The sequence below is a fragment of the Cynara cardunculus genome (genome assembly GCF_001531365.2).
Source record: "Cynara cardunculus var. scolymus isolate 2C chromosome LG 9, CcrdV1, whole genome shotgun sequence".
NCBI classification, from domain to species: Eukaryota; Viridiplantae; Streptophyta; class Magnoliopsida; order Asterales; family Asteraceae; genus Cynara; species Cynara cardunculus.
Genome location: NC_037536.1, coordinates 9,711,331 through 9,731,357, shown reverse-complemented (window position 1 = coordinate 9,731,357; position 20,027 = coordinate 9,711,331). Strand labels below are relative to the sequence as shown.

At 35.2% G+C, this 20,027-nt stretch overlaps 1 protein-coding gene across 6 annotated transcripts in view; it reads right to left on the bottom strand.

Moving 5' to 3' along the window:
- The window catches only part of LOC112517671 (TBCC domain-containing protein 1-like), a 20,206-nt gene extending 4,674 nt beyond the window's left edge, over positions 1-15,532 (bottom strand). Inside the window, exons 1-11 of one of the 6 annotated variants that reach the window (XM_025125049.1) lie at positions 15,012-15,532; positions 12,777-12,923; positions 10,460-10,840; positions 8,389-8,493; positions 7,569-7,709; positions 4,505-4,708; positions 3,035-3,127; positions 2,652-2,763; positions 1,678-1,713; positions 1,285-1,338; positions 891-1,085 (exon numbers count right to left, since the gene is read on the bottom strand). In XM_025125049.1, the coding sequence (XP_024980817.1) occupies positions 1,292-1,338; positions 1,678-1,713; positions 2,652-2,763; positions 3,035-3,127; positions 4,505-4,708; positions 7,569-7,709; positions 8,389-8,493; positions 10,460-10,840; positions 12,777-12,923; positions 15,012-15,512 (1,767 nt within the window). In that variant the 5' untranslated portion in view covers positions 15,513-15,532 and the 3' untranslated portion in view covers positions 891-1,085; positions 1,285-1,291. Of the gene's footprint in view, positions 1-890; positions 1,355-1,643; positions 1,714-2,651; positions 2,764-3,034; positions 3,128-4,504; positions 4,709-7,568; positions 7,710-8,388; positions 8,494-10,459; positions 10,841-12,776; positions 12,924-15,011 lie in introns of those variants that run through there. The other 5 variants (XM_025125050.1, XM_025125048.1, XM_025125047.1 and 2 more) reach the window with 5 other exon arrangements.
- Between the last annotated feature and the right edge of the window lie 4,495 nt (positions 15,533-20,027).

The following is a 20,027-nucleotide window of genomic DNA, read 5'->3' as shown; positions in this document are numbered from 1 at the left end:
TTATTTAATTATACAAATGTTTTAAAATACCCCTTAAAGTTATTAAAGTTAAATGTGTATGAGAAAGAAAAAATATTTTATTAAATGTATTAAATATTTTATTAATATAATTAATGCTATAATTACTAAAATACAGTAACTGTTAGAGTTCGATGTGAATTTTTCTGAAGGTTTTGATTCTTTATACTCTATTATAGAAAAATTTATAGCATGGCTGTCATAAATAATCTTAGGTTTCTTTAAATTAGTCATAATTGTCCATATTTACATATTTTGCCATTGAGGTCTTGACTATTGAAAAATCTCATTTGAATCCCCCCCGATCCCAACACATGAACAAAATTATAGTCAGTTTGGGGTCGGGGTTAGGGACGAGGGCATACCCAATAGGGTCAACATGAGGATTCCCAGGTCAAACCGGGATGTTTTTGCCATTTCTAGTTAAAGGATATGTATGCATAGATCTCATCCTCCTTTCAAGTATGATGTATTAGATTCACTTGATTTGGATTGGTTAACGTACTTTGGTTTAAGAAGGTCTCACTCACTAGTCTTCCTATTGCTTTTGTAGAACTCCCTTCTTGTATTAGCAAATCAAATCATCATCCATTGATACAACACCAACATTAGTTGATTCTAATTCCTATTAAACGCCAAATACTACCAAAACCATTTTGGTACCTTAAATAGGAACTAAACCTAAATACGTTCATTTTCATGCAATCTCATACGTAAACTAGGTACCTAAAGTCACATCTAAGGTACCAAAATGTAGGTTATGAAAGCACATTACATTTTCATACAATTTGCCTTGAGCTAATTAACTAATATAAACAGGACTTAAACCAGACTTTTGTCACACAAAAGGACCTGGACCTGGACCTGCTAAATATAACCGAGATGGACGAGGATCAACCACACTCGGGTCAAGCCAGACCTTGATGGGAGCATTTTGCTAGGCTAGGACCTCTAAGAGTGACAAGGTTGAGAACCAAACTGGTCCTTCCAAGCCCAGCCAAGCCACCAATTCCCCACCTGTTTAAACCGAATAAAAAACTTTCGTTCCCAAATCCCCTATCCCCTTCCTGACCAATCATGTGAATACACATCAATATTTACTATTTAATATAAATTTATTTAAGTCATCTTTTTATGCTCTCTCCTCACCAAAATGATGATGTGGCTTTAAGTGATTGGTGGACAATGAACATGGGGGCAGTAGATTTTTATTCAAACCACATTATGCAGAAAAGTGCAAAGAGGATGAACAAAATATTCATTTACCTTGTAATCAAATAGAGTGCATGCTATTAGATCTAGAAAGACTGGGGCATGTACCTGCAAAGGCAAAAAACTGAAACAGAAGATCCAACTCTAGAGGTCAGACTACATATTGCTAACATTCGATTAAAACTAATTGTTAGAACATTTTTTTGAAAGATACAGGTTCAAAATGTCATGAAGAAAAATTGAAGCATGAGTGAGATATATTCAAGAAAATATCTAATTAAAAGGTTGCAATGAGTTAGCAAAAAGTACAATCTGCAGAGCAATCTAAGTGCTTCTCTAAATGGGACAAGCAGCACCATCTTAAATGCATGTTAACCCGAAAATGTTACAAGTCAAGTTTATATATCTCTCACCCGCTTTCCAACTTCGTTTCATGTTGCTACTCACCTTGTAAGCAGTACAGTTGCCTAACATTCCCAGAGGCTGCAAAATGATTATAAAAACAAGAGTTAATGATTATATTTTAGTAACAAAAAGACATCATACAGTAAACCGGTGAACCGATTCCTGGTGGTGCTTTGAAACTTACGTTTCAGATATTAATATTTGAAACAATAACTGAAACAAAGTAAGAAAACACAAAATTCTACAACTCTTGGATGACATATTCTGGACTTTATCCATGCAAATCAGTAATTTTTCATGTCAGGAAGACACTAGTACCTCATGGCTGGAAGTTTAAACAATAAGTTTACTTAGAAATATAATGTAGCAATTTTCTTCAAATCTTGATCTTGATATCGTTAAGGACTTGGGTAGAAAATACCAACATTTTGAGGCTGGAATACTCCCTTCATCCCAAAATAAATGTCCACTATGACAAAGGCACACATTTTTAAAAATGTGTAACTATTACACTTTTTAATTAACCAAATGACAATTTTACCCTTAATACTAGAGGGAGTAATGAATTTCTCCATTTTGTAATAAAGGGTAGAATTGGAAAGAAGGCACTTCCTTTTGAAAGAAGACTTATTTAGGAACAAACTAAAACAAAAATACGGACATTTATTTGGAGACAGAGAGTTTAACTTGTGAATGCATATACAAGAGCACAAGCAGTAATTGCAAAACCCTAAATCTAAACGTAGGTAATTTCTATAATTATGAATCGGAATTTCCAAACAGTCAATGGTGCTACTAGGACAGATCCCAAGAGTATGCCAATCACAAACATGAAATTCAGAAACATGAAAACTAAATAGCATTGACTGAGGAACTAAAGAACATCTTTAATATTTAGAGAAAATGGTCCTAAATGATCACTCAACCTTGCATTAATAGGGAATGAATAAAAAGTTCACCATGAAAACAAAAAATATAGGAGAAGGAAATGTGAAGAGAAGTGTCGTCAACATTACCATATAACCAGTCTTTAAAGTACACATGAAGTGCAGTTGATAATTCCCGTTTTCTGCTATCTTCCAGTTGTGTTTCTCTCAAAATCTGTTTAACCTCCACCAAGTTCTTGTCCTGCGAAAAGCAAAACAAGTACGTTGATAATAGACTGCATTAGATCAAATTGACTGGTGATTGAACTTAGCGCTCGCTCGTTGGGGTTGTTATGAAAATTTGTTTCCGAAACAAGCCTCGTTTCTTTTGGAAGGTGAAAAGTAATTATGAAAAGTGAACGGAAGAACCGTAAGCCTTTTAGAAAGAAAAAATGGGTAAAAGTGGCTAAAAAGATAAGGTACTCCTGAAGAAGACATTCACGGATTATGAAATAATGATGACCAAAACCTACATTTCTCTGCTGAGATGACATGTAGACATCAGGCAATGGAAATGGATTGTCTTTTGTGGACCCAGATCCTTCACCTTGAAACCAATTTGGAATCTGTAAGGAAGCAAATAAAACATGTACCATAGATTAGCATTATAAAGAGTGATGCATGCTTCATGAAGGCGTCGAGAAAAGATCATAAAAGCTTTATGTTCAGTTTTTCCAAAATCTTAGAACCCACTTAACCAACTAGGGCCATTAGATAGGACTAGAAGGGTACCTGCGCAATACAGCGAGATACATCTCCATTTCAATGTTTCGTTTCATTCTGTCTCCGTCGATGTTGTAATACGATTTTACGGGGTACTGGAAAAACGATAATGTTTTTATTTTTTGAATAAAATATAAATTTGAAGGTATCATTAAATTTTGAAAAAAATGTATCGATTTTAGTATCAAATTAGATATTTAAAAGTGCTTGTTTTCTTTTGAGTAATTTCTTTAATTCAATTTTTTATTATAATTTAATTGCGATTTAACAATGAAGTAATTCATTTTTATTTTAATAATATTATTTTATAAAGATAATAATTAGTATATTTTTAGAATTCAATGACTATCCTAAATATATTTTAGATTTTGTATATTTAAAATGAGATACCTATCCAGTATTTGATTAAGTTATACAAATTCAAACATGGAGCTTTAATAAGTTGTACATACGCACAATTTTACTTGTAATCTTGAATTTTAAGTAATATTCATCAATAAACATTACTTAATGCATAAAAAATGGTTTTTAAAAGTTTTTGTCAAATGCTTTATAATAAAGTATAGACATGAAGACAAATGGAACATAAAATCAGGATGCCACACTATACAGAGAGGTTCAACGGGAACAGCAAAAATATCGGAAACATGGACACAAATCTCAACCATTCGATGGATATGATCCAAGGATGTGATTAGAAAGGCGGTTACAACTTTATTTTTAAAACAAAAAAGATCCACACCCTAATTTTTAACCGAAAATAGGCGAAATATGATCAAAATTGAAGTCAAACAAATTATACCATAAAAAACACGTATTTTGTTCTCTTTAATTTGACATTCATCAGTTTTTTGTGTTTCCACATTTCCAACCTTTTTATTGTTTCCATTTGATCCCTCCCCAATATATATATCGGGGAATACTTAAATGAGAACCATAAATAGGCTGAGAACCATGAAAACCACTTATCATGTGTTGTTTCACATTGTGAAACAATGCAAATGAATGTACAATGTTGTTATGTATTTTTCTTGTTTCACATTATGAAACAACACTATACATTAACATGTATCGTTTCACAATGCAACAACACATGATCGGTGGTTCTCACGGTTCTCAACCTCTTTGTGGTTCTCATTTGATTATGCCCCTATATATAGGCACACATATGCACAAATGTGCATATCAAATTTGCTACCAAAAAAAAAACACAACCATACCAAAAAGTTGGTAAACTGATCAGGTTCTAAGCAGGTAGCAGACTCAGTTTGACAATCAGATACACCAGCAGGATGAGACAACGAATCATGTGGATCTACTAGACCCAGCGCAATAGGCTCATCCCATCTGTTAGGACTAGCCTCAACACCAACTTGCTTCATGTGTTCCTCCAACTGTGGGTAAAATGTATTATATGGTGCCACCTGCATTCGAAGGGCAAATGATTCATATAAAATAACGTTTTGCATATCAATCTTGTATGCAAAACAATAAAGAAAGAAGAACATAATAAGATTTGATGCCTACATCAAGCTATAATCTTTCAATGCAAGTAAGTAGTTCCCGTGCCCCACGCTTCTAAGTATATATCTCTAGGATGAGGCACTTCAAAAGTTATGAGTAAAGCATATGTTTATGAGCCACCATACTCAGATGGTGTAACAGTTTAGACAATGTATCCGCAGCTAATCTTACACCTCTGTATAGAATAAATGCAGTGGATCCAAATGCATGCACTAAATGAACAGCAGTTTCTCAGTACGTCCCATAGTGAACAACTAGAAATCAGAATACAAATAATTTCCAACAATGTCAAACAATATTGGAGCTAGGAAAGTCACTGCTGGCAGTTTCAAACTAAATCAGCAAAGAGCTTTGACAAGTTAAACTACCAGACACTCTGAATAAACCGATGCCTAATCACTTCCTCCCCCTTCTATTTATACTTCTAATAACCAACTTACTTGGCTAATTGACCAGCCTATTGTCTGTTGGTGATTTTAGTGTCACCGGTTTCATTTGGTGTAAGGGGTAAATATATGAGAGCTAAAGGGGATATTTACTTAGTTTTTTATGCAAGTTAGAAGGTGCAGAGCGCACACTTGTATAAGACTAGATTGATCCCGGTACGACCAAAAAGGCGGGGGGGCAAGGGGGCCGCGCCCTTGGCGAGGGTGCCGCTGCCCGGTCAGCGGGCAGGATCGAGGGAGCCGCCCTCGCGGGGTTCGGGGCAGCGCTCCGGACCAAAATTTTCGTACGAAGGCAGCTGGTTAGTTCCTAACGGACTAAAATTTAGTTTCTAACGGAGGTTTTGGATCTAACTTCTCATAACCTTCCAACTATCTTTGGTCTTATCCTTATCATTTGTGGATGATTCTGAGCATATGTACTCATTTATACTCGTTTTTTTTACTCTTCAATCTGAGGATCGGAATATTAAAAACCTACAGTAACGTAATCTAATTTCTATGCCTAAGAATTAGATTGTTCCTTCTTGGATTATCCCATAATCAGAATTTCGTGCAACCCAAGGCTATAGGATCGAAATATCTGATTTGGAAAGTGATATACACGATCCAAGCAAGTGTGATTTCAGAAAACCATCCTATTGTCCATTTACCCCAACAATGTCCCTACTATCTATATGTGTAGGAATACCCACCTCAAGGTGGAAAGAAAAATAATCGCCTTTTTTGGGTTTCCTCATGTCCAAATCTTTTAAGCTCGTAGTTGTCGTCTTCTTCAGCGTATCTTCTTGCAATTTGATCAATGCTTTCATTTGTTTCTTCAATATCTAAATATTTCCTTTTATTGATTTGATCACCACTAGTACCATGCTCCCCTTCAAAAAATTCCCAAACGTATGTCCATTGGCTAAATCCAGCTGGGTTCCCACCCACTTTATTTCCTCAGATCCACCTGTTACTCTTCTGGACAGCCACCTTGCCTTCTGGAATTTTACACTTGTCAGCCCCTTATTTTTCTCTTGCCAAGTAAGTGCCTCTTGTCTTCGTATTTGTTCCAGAAATGCATATGTCGATGTATGCCTGTATGGTTGAAACCTTTAGGGCTTGAGAGATAAAAAGAGTGTTAAAGTTTTTGGGCTTAAGAGAAGGATATCAGTGTGGGCCTCACTGGAGCATTTGAAGTCCAATAGAATGAATAAACCCTTGGTTTTTCTTAAAACGTACATACGGCCGTTCCTAAAAGCAGACGGTGCAAATGCTGAACCATGGAAGACTAGGGACGAAAGTGATGGCTATTGTGATAGGGTTAACAGCAGCAGTGGTAGTGACAACGGCCGCGGTAGTGGTAATGACGATGGTAGTGGTAATGACGATCGTGGTGGTAAGCGATGGTTATTGCCCAACCAAAATCTTACCCTGCTGTAATTACTTGTTCTCTCTACCGAATTCTTGTTCTCCTTCTCTTTGTCGATTGTCGATGAAACCTGGAATAGTCTCTTGCCCGTTCTTCGTTTCTTCTCTGCCAAAGACTTCTTTGTTGTCGATTTACTCCTCACCGTTGATTTTATCTCTGCCTTCCCTTTGTTTTCATAACAGAATCTTGGAATCTTGGAAATGAGGCGTTGAGATGGGGTTAGGGTTTCAAATCTTGACGAGTTATTCGACCTTACCTGGATTGGTGACTTCTGGAACGTATCTTCTTGCACTTCCTGTTCTTTGAGCATTTGAAAATTTTCTTTTATGAAACTTAACTCTGATTGCACGTATCTTAGATCTCCCACGATCTTGTTAAAATTGGCAAGCAAACTCTTGGCCATCTCCAAGATCGACTGCTCTAATACCACTTTGTTGCACATCGTTCAGTCAACAATCAAACGCTTACAGATTCATTTCCAGCTTTTCGAGAGAGCTGGTTCTCTCCAGAGAGGCTTTCGCCAATTACAATACAAACCGATGCCTAATCACTTCCACCCCTTCTATTTATACTTCTCCTCATAACCAACTTACTTGACTAATTGACCAACCCCCACAATTGACCAGACTTATCCCTACTATCTATATGTGTAACACACACACAGAGGGACCAGGAATGTAATTTACTCTAAATATAATGATGCAAAAACACACAGATATACCAAGAGGATCCTCAAATGAACACAGACATAACAGCATATACATGCTAGGGTCATGTTAGTATACAACTCCAACACCTCGACAGAAAAAGATTCCCTACATGTATCATGATACATTATGAATTGCAAGAACTAGATTAAAACTGTACTACGGGGGAAAAAGGTTGCATTTGCAATGAACATACCTGCAGCTTATGGTTATCACCAACAATAAGTGGTTGCTGATTTACCCCCAAAAAGAATACACATTCACGACAATTAGCAATACAGATACGCTTTGCTACTGAAATCACATGAACTCTCTCACAATGCTCAATCCTTACAGCCTGAAAAAAAAACATGCAAGCAAAGTTGAGAAAGTATATTTGATACAGGAATACTAATCTTCAATCAGACATCATCAATGTAGGATGGTTCAGTTCTGTGGGTCCAAAAATGCACTAATAAGCAAATAAAAACATTGAGCTTAAACAGCAAAAAATCATATACTAAGCCAAGCTATGAACTTCCTACTGTCATTAACAGGCAGCATAAACTCATAAATGAAGATATAAGTTTTCTTTGGGTGGAGTAAAATAAAAGAAATCAATTAAATTTGTAAACATTTCAACATCATGAAGTCAGTGAGTGAACCTCAAGAAGCATGAACTTTTTATGTGCATGATGACTAGTGGCAAATGACAAAAAATCATCACATAAGAAGAATATTAGATCTCTCCTCAAACCTAAGTTGATAATGAAGTTAAGAACAATTTAATTCTGTGCAAAAATAGCTTTTAAGCATAAAAATTGTAGGTTAGAAGAAACTTCGCACTTAACTTTTAGATGACTTACAGTTCAGTTTAGTATGTATCTTTACCACAAGCTAAGCACATAGCAACTTGATAATAATAGTTAAAGTTTAAGATTATACCGAATGAAGCGCCTTTAAGCATATAATTATTGGCCAAAAATTATATGCACTTAAGACAGGAATGACTGCCAGTCCTCAGACCATATGCGTACCTTCCCAACAGCACCGAGCACTATAGTCGCGTCAGAGCATCCATATATTGTGGCATATCTCAAAGGAGCCAACAGATAAATGACAGATTCATGGCAATTTATGATCTGCAGAGATAATACATTTCAATTAGAGATGAAGGAATATCATAGAGCAGTAGAGATTCCATTTTCCCTGTCACAACTGGTTCCCGGTTCACTTCTAATAAAAAAACTTAATAAGATATTCACATTGACATCCAAGCCTGGCTAAATTGTTTGAGATGTTTTGCTTGCAATTAGCTTAAACTATGAGAGGAGCTCCTGCTCTTAACTAACCAACCAAGAATCATCATATAGGACATCAGCTTCAACATAATATACTAATGTTAACCATAGGAAAAGGCCTCCTAACAGAGAACAGAATTAATGGATAAAAAAATTGTGTCAATGTTAAATGGAAAGGGTAAAGGGGATGATCGGAGCATAACCACAAATTGAAGATAAGGACAAATGGTTAACCAATCCCAAGTAGTCACACAAAGCAACACGATAGACAAAAAATAAAGAAATGAGGGAACAACATTCTTCCGGTTAACCACAAGGGTGGTGCCTGATTGATTTGAGCTTGGCTCCAAAGGTCAAAGTGACTCGAGGTCCCAAGTTCGAATCCAAGGAGGAATAAAATCCCCTTGTGGCCACGGAGGTTCAAATGCGGTGACTCCAGGCTACCCACGAAGCAGGTGGTCGCCCTGGGATTAGTCGGCTCGCATAGTGGGTCGGATATCCAAGTTAATTAAAAAAAAACATTCTTCTAGTCAACATTTAAAAAGATGGCATGAACTTGGTCTATGGGGATTGATACAATTGAGATTTAGAAGTGTAATGCGTAGAGTCCCAAATAAATCTGATATCTAGGCAATATAATAATTTTGTATTTATATTCCTTTGTATTATTCTAATCTATGGGAGGAAACAACTACTGATTCCTATCTACAGTCTGCTGCTGGACTAGAAGACCTGCACATCCACCCAATAAATGGGCATAGCCATTACTTGCTTAGACAATCAATATCCTATAGTAATTCCTGTACTAAGTGAAAAAGAGATACTAGTTGGTAGTTCTTGACTGGCAAGAGCAATGTTCAAGTTTCTTTTTTTTTTTTTGAAGTATATAATATTTATATACGGCAAATAGAACAAATAAACTCACACACCCTCCTCACCTTTGGTGAGGTTTGAACCCTTGACCTCCTAGGCGGCCAAGGACTCACATGCCGCTGGGCCAAAGGCCCTTTGGTGTGTCCAAGTTTCTTGTTTCAATGGTTTGTTCATATTAAATGATAACTACTATACATCTCCAAGGACACTCAAACATGAAATAGCTTATTCAGCTGGAAGTGCCAACTTTCTTATCCATTGGAATATCACTAAAAAAACAAGTGTAACAAACAGACTAGGACACTGGAACTTGTAGACGTGGACCTGAACAAAAGAGGTTATCTATCTAGGTTTGACAGAAAGTATAAATGTACATTAGTTTCACAAGAAGCATTTGTGAGACAAAGCATGAGCAGCATGTAGGGACAGCTATGGAACTTCTATAGATTTGTTATTCAAACCCTCGTTAGCTTGCACTTGACGGTGTGTTGTAAGCTACGACCGTGTTCCATGCTTCCACAACCACAGTTTGCTTCAAAATTTTATGAATAGTTTGGATATATCTCTTTAGATTTATGCAATTGTATGTGCCTCAGACAGTAACTGCTATGTTATACTGAATGGAGCTCTTATTTTAAAAACCTTTTTTCATATGTAGACGCTAAAATGCGAAACAAGCGGATTGATAAAAATCATTTATGTAAAGTTTATCATAATACTATTTCCAAAATAATTTATAGCATCCTAATTTATACACATGCACAGGACCATATCGAAGATAAAAAAGCGACCAGTATTCCGGTCATGTACACAAATCCCAAAAAGAGTGATCATTTAGTTTATCAAGGATACAATTTACCAGAGCAATTCTAGGAAGTACAGCTGCATAGTGTATATATTAAAAGAAATAGTGGAAGGCCAAACAAAAGCTAACCTTTACAAAAGAGCTTTTAAGTTCAGATGCTTGCTTTACATATGATTGTTTAGAGATTCCCTCTATCGAGCTGGAACCCTTAGCACTGGTTGACACTTTCATCGTGTTCGCATAAGCATCAGACATCATAGCATCCTGATCAGATACATTAGTTGGCCCATTCTCTTTTGCAGCAGCTCTTTCAGAGATATGTTCCATGGCAGAAGAAATATTCTGTACAATCCAATCATGAACCTGTGCTGCAGGAACTGGAGCAGCGGGCATATCAGGATCTGAATTAGCAAAAAATGGAGCATTCTGGCTCAATGGAATTTTCTCTGATCCTTTTTCACCAAAATAGATCAGAAATGCAAGGTGCTCAAAATTTTCCATTGTCAAAACCTGGAAACATTAAAATGTCATCAATACGGAAAAGCTTAAAAGATGCCCCAACCAAAATCCAAACAACAAATACATACAGATGCCAGAGCAACAATTGACGGGGGTAAAATGAAATTTTGAACACTTCGGCTAGATATTGGAAATAGCAAGTAACCTAAGTGATATTCTTGCTATTATCATACATTTTTCAACATATTAGTGTTTCAGTATGTGATGTAAGGCTTCTATGGTTATGGAGTGTTTGAAAACGTTATGAATTCCTCAATTGTCTTGTATGATCTCTTGTTGTTTCCTCAAGCCTTCTTACCTTGGCAGCTAGGCAGTACCTAGTGACTTGTGGTAGATATGAAGGTTATAAGACTTCCCTTTAGTTATGTTATTTCTACATTTCAGGACATAATAAAACATAAAATGTCTCTAGCTTAGGTAGGATAAAATTGAGAAAGATTTGCAAACAAGATGATTATCAGATCCTGCTCCCCTATGAACAACTCTTGTAGTATTTCCTACATGTACCTCTCCGATGCTGACTCCTTCCTTTCTCTTCAAAGTGGCATGAACTTATTTTTGTATTTAAGCCCTACTAACTTCAAAACAAAGGCTATGTCCAAAGTTTATACTACATTACCATCTCATCTTCAATTAGAAGTCCGAGATTATAAGTATCATTGAATGGTTTCTTGCAGTCTTCTCTTTACCTTCATTTCCTCCTCATAAGTTTACAAGGCATAACCATACAAGCCCATAACATCCTAATGAGCACAACATCCTAATGAGCACTCACCAGCACTTTGAGGAGCCACATTTTGAACACATAATCAGCTCACAGCACTCTAACTTTCTCAAAGCAAAGAAAACTTTGTAAGTTATAGTACAGCCGAACTTCAATAAAAAGCACAACTCTTCTACAGAGCTGTCATTTCATATCTTGGCACCCAGCAACATGCCTCCCCTTTCATTCTTCACACAGATTAAGACTCAGACACCTAGAATCTCCAATTGATTTTTATGATCTGCTGAGCTTAACCACGTCCCTGATCATGCCAGCCAAACAATCGACACACAACCCAAATGAAGTTGTATGCCAAATGATAAGGTATTATGATTGTTATCATGCCACTAGTCGTGTGTGTTTGTGTGTTTTAGTTTTCATACAGATTGCCATCCTTGCTTTACCATAAACAACAACTAGCTAAGAATAAATAAAATGAAGTCGAACAAGTTGTTAACTTCTCATGCAACCAAAAGACTTATACTACGCCTTTTTTAACTTATCTCACTGAAACATTGCATCCATGTTACCAAATGCAACCTGTGTAAAGCAATATCAAAATTGCAAGCTAATCCAAAGCTCTTACTTAGCTAGAAAGAAAGAAACTAATTTTGTCCAATTAAAGGTTTTCCCCTTCGCAACAGGAAAAGGAATTGAGTGGTCACAAGATTCCAAATTTATTTTGAAACTTGCATTGAACTATTTATCCAGCTCCCTTCCTCCAGACCAGACTCCAGAGAGTTGGCAGATAGCAAACTGCCATCATCTCCACATTCCCCCCCCCCCCAAAAGAAAGTTCATGACACTACCTCCATTCCCAGAATATTTACTCTTAATAAATATTAATAAAAAGCAATATGGTCTGGCTTGGTTGCATTAAGAAGGCAAAAGACAATTTAATAATTGTTAGATATAATATCATAAGGGAATATTTGACTGTCATATAGAACTTCAACAAGCTAGAATCTGTCAACATAAAAAGCATTGTTAAGATTTAATGGAGCAGTTTCAACCAAACCAAAACAGCAAAAATGTGCAGCATTATAACGGTGTGTACATGCATATGCGCAAAACTGACAGACACAAACAAAAGATGCTTGGACTAACGTTCTAATAGTTAAATAACTAAGAAGGAGCATCAAGATGTAGCCTTGATTGACAAACCAGTGAATCTTCGCCTTCACCTTGGCTATCCACAGAGTCAGCCAACAGAGATATTATGTTTCCCAGATGCTTCTGTAGATAGGATAATTGATGTGCTTCTTCATCAGCTTGTGATGGCATAGACCGTCGGACGTTGCTGCGTGCAAGCTGCTTAATTTAATACCAACTATTGAGTGAGAAAAGATTCCAAGAATGAAATCACATTAAAAGAAAAGAGCACACAAAAGCCTTCAACACAACGAAAGTGCAAAAGACTTGTAACATTAAAGCCACATAAAAACACAAACTATATATATAACGTTAAAACATCAAATACCTGAGTTTCATGTGTTCGGTATCACAGCGTTCAATATATATACACATCATGCATGTATGTATGCATTAGCAGAAATACATATGTGTTATTTTGTGTTTATGATGATGAGTTATAAGTATTCTTGGAAAAGGTCCTACGTCCAGCCTAACGGTTTTCAGTTTGTTAAATCCTAAGAAATTAACCTAGTGGTTGGTGGTGGAAACAACCTTCAAAAGTTGGAACCAGAAAAGAATCTTAAGAAATTGGACAGCAACACCGTCTGAGTGAAGTTGTAATGCATGCTACTTGCACGCTGATATTGTAATTGTTGAAATTGGGAAAACATAAATTGTGGCAGCAAGTGCTAGCCCATGATTAATAATTCTAGATCTCACTTACACTATTTTAAATACTTTTCTCAATAAAATGGTGATAGTGCAAATATACACCAAGTATGAACTCCCCATCTAATTAGATAGAGCCTTAGTGTCAACAGACATCCAAAAATTAGTTCAGGGACTAATTTGGACTTCTGCTGAAGCTTAAGAAAAAGCTGTAGCATTTCCTAGTTGACAGGGCTCTCTGGACGTGAAGTAATTCTCAGGTGATTTCAACGTGGTTACTATCTAGCTGTCATATGGCACATGAAGCATTATAAGCTGGTATGCATTTTGCTGCATGATTAATTGCTTATTTGCTCCATCTGACCAAACCGGCTATGTAGCCAGCCACACACCTCCATTTTGCTGTTCCTTAGTTCAAGCTTATGAACTAGTACTGTATGACATTCCTATCAAGATTTTTTAACGATATTAAAACTTGCATTGACCACTAGAGTGAACTAATGCATTTTCCAGAGAGTGAAAAAGAATATATGATAGAAACAAGTATTGATGTTCGGCTAATGAAAGCATAGAAGCACACTGTAGGTGGAAAAATTGGTATCTAAGATAAGTTGGACTACTACTCAAGAACCCTAGAGAAAGGTGCTTATAGACCATTGATTACTATTCAGATTGGTACATTTCTCAAGAGTCAAGTTCTGTATGCTCCTTCAACTGCATGATTACAAATGATGGCAATTGACTCGACATACTCACTTCTATAGGAAAATTCCATTAGAGGATTGTTACTAAAATCAAATAATACAAGCCTCTAGACACTGTCTAAACAAAGACTATGGGCCATGAACAAGGGAAGTCTGTTGGAAGCCTATAACTTGATAAAATTATAAAATCAAGCCAAAAAAATAAACTAGGTCCAACCAACTAAAAGGTGTTTCTAATTGACCCAATTTGTATGCCAAATAGCAATATAAGGACATGCTAAATAGGGCTTTTTGCTACTACAACAAAAGCTTAAATCATGCTGCTTTACTTGTGGATAGCAGGAAAGATATTTCTAGACATTACAGGCTTCATCTCAAATAGCATAGAGATGTTAAGAATGTCTTCAATTTTGAAAAGGTGGTGTCGTAATCAAGATCCTGGAGCATATTAAAAAGTTATTAAAATAAGAGCCTTTCTATAGAAGATTTAATAAATTAATGATAAAAGATAGAGATTTGAAAATAAGCTCCATTGCAAAAGGCCAAAACACTGGCAACAGTCTCTTCCCATCTTAATTCTTAAAGAAGTGGCAAACCGATTTGTTTCTTTAGCTCTCCATAAACCAATTACTTTTTTTCCATAAGAAGTGAGCTTAATACTGTCAAAAGCTTACATCTTCCACTCGAGTTGATGAACCGATATGATATCATCTGCTCTCCCAGTTGCGCCTATTCTTTTATTTTATTTCCCAAAATCATAGATTTAAGTCTAATCACAGCTAGCAACCTCGGTGCAAAGCTAAGCAGCCGTTCAAAATTAAAGCATCCGCAGAAATTGGCGAAATCTCATGTTACAACTAACAGATAAACCAGAAACAAGCAATGAAATCACCTGTAACGGCGTAAGAGCTGATAAGAAACCATCGAATGCAGAAGTAGACGGCCAAACATCGGCAACAGCAGCGGAGTCCTTATGTCCCTTAGGAAGCAACCGCTTGTACGACTGTATGTACAAGAAAATAATCAGATCATACACATTGACACCTACAGAATCAACCTCATCGGGCTTAGCCGTCACAAGCGGGTCCGAATCGGAGGGGTGAACGGACGCGATTATATCAAAGACAAGACGGGCGTGTTCTAGTGAGATCTGCAGCGTTTCAGAGAAAACAGCAGAGTCAATTCGGTGTGGGTAGTTGCTGGCAACCGGATGTTGAAGAAGTTTGTCACGGAGAGAGGTTAGGGTTTGTGTGGCGTCGGTGAAGATGAGTTTTTGCAAAGGGATGAGTCCATGCTCGAAAGGCTCCCGTCGTGGATGTATGTAGACAGGTGGTGGTGGTGATGGTGATGAAGGTTGCTCCGGTGGTGGCGCTGCTGCTGGCGTCTCCGTCATTGTGGTGTTGGAGGAATGGATCTGGGGTGTTGAGTGAGACTGTGTGGGACTGGGAGAGAAGGAGAAGGTGGCAATTTGGTGGTTATTGGTTAATCATGGATCATTAAAGCATTTAAACTCCATCAAATTAAAATGGAGAAATCATCATCCCCCCTAAACTTTCCAAAAAAAAAATCATTATCATCAAATTAAAAGAATCCGGAGTTCGAATTTCGGATTGTTTACTATAACATGTATCGTGATAGTACTTATTTTATTAGTACTCACCGGATAAGAGACGTTAAAGTTGTGTTGGATGGTGTATCAATATGTATCAAACTTTTTTAGGCACAATTATATATTTTTTTAGCATGTAGCAAGAGGTTCATTTAAGAAACAATTCCAGAGGCTTTCTCCCATCGAAGTCGGATCAAACGCAAATATTCGACCCGGCGATCAAATTCTTGGTGGGAATCATCAACTTTATAATGTTTGGTAAGTATCTGAAAAGTAAAGAAGTGTCTATAATCCTTCATACGGTTAAAGTTGTTTAAGAATTATGGTTTTTACTGGTCAATATTTGCGGTTTTGACTGGTCAAGCAAAAAATTGAGGGGTAGTTTCGTAACTTTTACAAATAGACGGCAAACAAGTACATATGTGAAACCATTGTTCATATGTGAATCACACGGGTTAACGTATGAATTTGGGTGGCAAAAAATGACCAAACATGCTAATCCAACCCGAACTCAACCCAAAATTAGTAGGTTGGGTTGAGATTTTCAACTCATTTAAATAAATGAGTCAACCCGCCTAACCTATTTAAATAAATGGATTGGGTTGGATTTTTCGACATGTTTTCAACCCGTTTTCAACTCATTTAAAATATTATATAATTTTATTTTATTCTTAATATTATATCTAGTATTTTAATTTTTTATTTTTAATTTTGTTTTATTCTTAATTAAAAATCTTATCGTCATGAGATGAAACTTCAAATTTCAATCGCCTCTATTACTCTTAATCATCATTAAACTATAAGAAAACTCTTTAGTCCATTACTCCATTATCGCCTTCAAAGTCCAATCTAACTTATTTTGAACAATATATTTGTTGTGGTTGTGTTTTATTCAAACTTTGAACAATTTGTTTGTATTTGTGGTTGTGTTTTATTCAAAAAAAGATCAAATAGTATAGTCCCTTTTTTTATTAAAAAAAAAATTAATGGGTCACCCATGTTCAACCCATTTATTTAACAGGTTGGGTTAAAAAAATCATAAATAAATAGGTTAACCCACTGTCAACCCATTTAGGTAATAGGTTGGGTTGGGTAAAAAAATTTCAACCCATTTAATTAAATGGGTTGGGTTTGGTTGAGATTTTCAACCTGATTAATAAATTGGTTGAACCTAAACCCAACCTAACCCATTGCCACCCCTACATATGAATATATAATTCATATGTAAATCATGTGGGTTCACATTATGAATCACAATGGTTCATATATGCACTTGTTTTACCGCATATTTGTAAAAGTTATGAAACTGCCCTCATTATCTTCTACATATCATGTGAGAAATTATTCGGTACTTCATACTCGAACTTGCAAATTTTGACCAAATAAATAGATATAATCACTTATTTACTTCTCAAATGAACCTACGGCTTAACATGTACCTAATTATATATATATATATATATATATATATTCACATACAAAATCATACATGTTCAAAAGTCTTATGCTTCCATTTTTTTTGTGTTGATATAAAATCACATGTGATTTTGTACATTAACGACATTTTTCTTGTTTTCTTGAATAGTTAGTGTTCTCATTTGAACCTTCCACATATATATATATATATATATGTGTGTGTGTGTGTAATAATGTTAATTTTGGTAATATAAAATGGAAATATGCAAAGAGAAAGAAAGAGATACAGTTGTTAAGTAATTTAATTAGATACAAAATAAGAATATCAAATTATGAATTTACTGTTTTATTTTATTTAAAGAAATAGTATTGATTATCTTAAATAATAGGTTCACATCGAATCTCACAGTTATCACAAACTACCGAGTTTTTATTTGATTAAGCCCTATATACATAGCCCACGATTTACCTCAATCCCTTCAGCCTCGTCCCATACGCTTTAGCCATTTAGGTAACTATTAGCAATTCAACTCAATGCCCTAATTCCTTCCATTTTCTACCATATTTTTTGATCTGCCAATTCTCGATTACAACTCCATACCTGCAATTCCTTCTCCTAAGGTCTCTATTTTAAAAATTGAACTCTTCTAGCCAGCTATTCTCATTAATTTTTGTTTCCCAATGACCAATTTTATGATTGAAGCACTAAGCATGACCTTGTTTTTCTTTTCTAAGTGTTTGATCAGATGCTATAGGTATTATTTTCAAATTTGATTGTTGAGACCAGCAGGAACCATGACTCGGGATTTTTTTTCCCTACAGAAGGAAGATGAAATTGATAATGGAACTTCAATACCTACTGAGAACATGAGGGGCCAAAATATCAGCCCTTATAGAAAAACCCTGTATAACGTCTTGGTATGTCTTTGCTGATATTAACTATCAATCTGATCCATATAAAGGTCGATCCTAAATTGGAAAGGAATTGTAGTAGGAAACACACCGATTGCTTAGAAGTATATTAAGCAAACCCTTGTAGCTACCTTCTCAGACTATTCCAAGAATATTACTCTACATGATATTTTTTAAAAGTGTATATGGTTAAGGACTATCATTACACATATTAGAGGAACTAATGGTTTGAGTTCAACCACTATCCTACTTGCATATATGAAAATAAGCATCATGTACGCAAATGAAAAGTAAAATACATAAAGGGTGATAACACAAAGCATATTCTGCTTAAGTTTTTATACAATCAACAATAACAAACACTTTTCAAGATTCAAGTAAATCAAATAAGTTGTGAAGAGAATATAGCATTTTTGTTTACCAAATCATTACATATAACCATATATATTTGGAGACATGTATAAAGTATTAAAATACAAACGTTTTTCAAACTCCCTTGATTAATGAACGAATCAGGAGGAGCAGTAGACAAAAGGGGAAGTCTACTATATATGTTGTGCTTTTTCAAAAACTCTAGATCTTTGGACTGTATTTTCCCATCTCTATTTTGAACTAATTTTGATTTTGATATTTTGTTGGCAGATGCATTGGTGACATTTTTACAACTAAAGAGTTCAAGCCTCATCAAAGGTAAAGTATAAACTTAAAGAAAGTAGTGATACTTGTACCGATATAATTTTGATTTTGATCTTTTGTTGGCAGATGCATAAGTTAATTATGGTGACTTATTGGATTATATGTATTTTCATGTTATAGTGTAGAAAGGTTAAAGTTTCATATAATAGTAATTTTTGGTGGATGTCTGCTTCAAATACGACCATGACCTATTAATCTATTATTTATACTATATTATAAAGGATTTGACAAAAACTCTTATAAACCATTTCTAATGCATTAAGTATTGTTTATTGAGGCATATTACTTAAAATTCAAGATAATTAAATCAAGATATATCTCGTTGCATTGTGCGAGTACCATTCTCGTTTCTACATAACGGAATGGTGGTCTTTGAGAGGTATAGTTTGTTTTGTTTTAATTTTTTGATATCAAATGTTTGTATATAACACATCAAATACTAGTACATTCAAAAAAGGCAAAGTACTAAAATGACTTTAAATTAGGGTTGATTTAGAATTAGAAAAAAATGACATGTCAATAAATATTGGTGACATGTAGATCAGTAACTTGTTTAGCAGGTAAAATATGTGTAAAATAGAAAGAAAAAAAATAGAAGTTTGTTAATATTAATTGAGAAAAAATAAACTTCGAAGCCGTTTACTAAATACTTACCCGAGCAAACACTTACCAAGTCACATTACCTTATAAATGAATATGACAAAGACTAAAAATCTTACCCGATAAGAGCGATAACAAGGACCTAGAGTCTTATCCGGTAAGTGAGGGTGCCGACTCTTACCATGATTAACGCTTATCTGGTAACTTGTTGCATACAATATCATCTTGGTAGATTAAAATCTTACCCGATAAGTAGATGATAGTGTTAAATTTTTCCGAAGATAAATGTTTGATAAACAACCCCTTTCTTATATTAATATTAAATAGGAACTAAACAAAACTTTATTGTATTTATCAGGACATCCTTTGCATGTTAAATGTGAAATTTTGAAAAGGGCACTCGAAATTTTGGGGCCAAAATCTACATGCGTTTAGGGTCTTTTATCGACATGTATAAAACTATAGCCGAAATTATTTAGGTTCAAACCATTAAGTGTTTGGTTTTATATTCAAATCATTAATGATTTAAGTTTAGTTTCAAAATGTTAATCGTTTTAAGTTTAGTTTATTTTTGTTCTTAACATATATTTTCTGTTATCTCATTTATCTATACTATATTATAAAGCATTTGACTAAAACTCTTAAAAACTCTTAAACTCTTAAAAACTCTTAAAC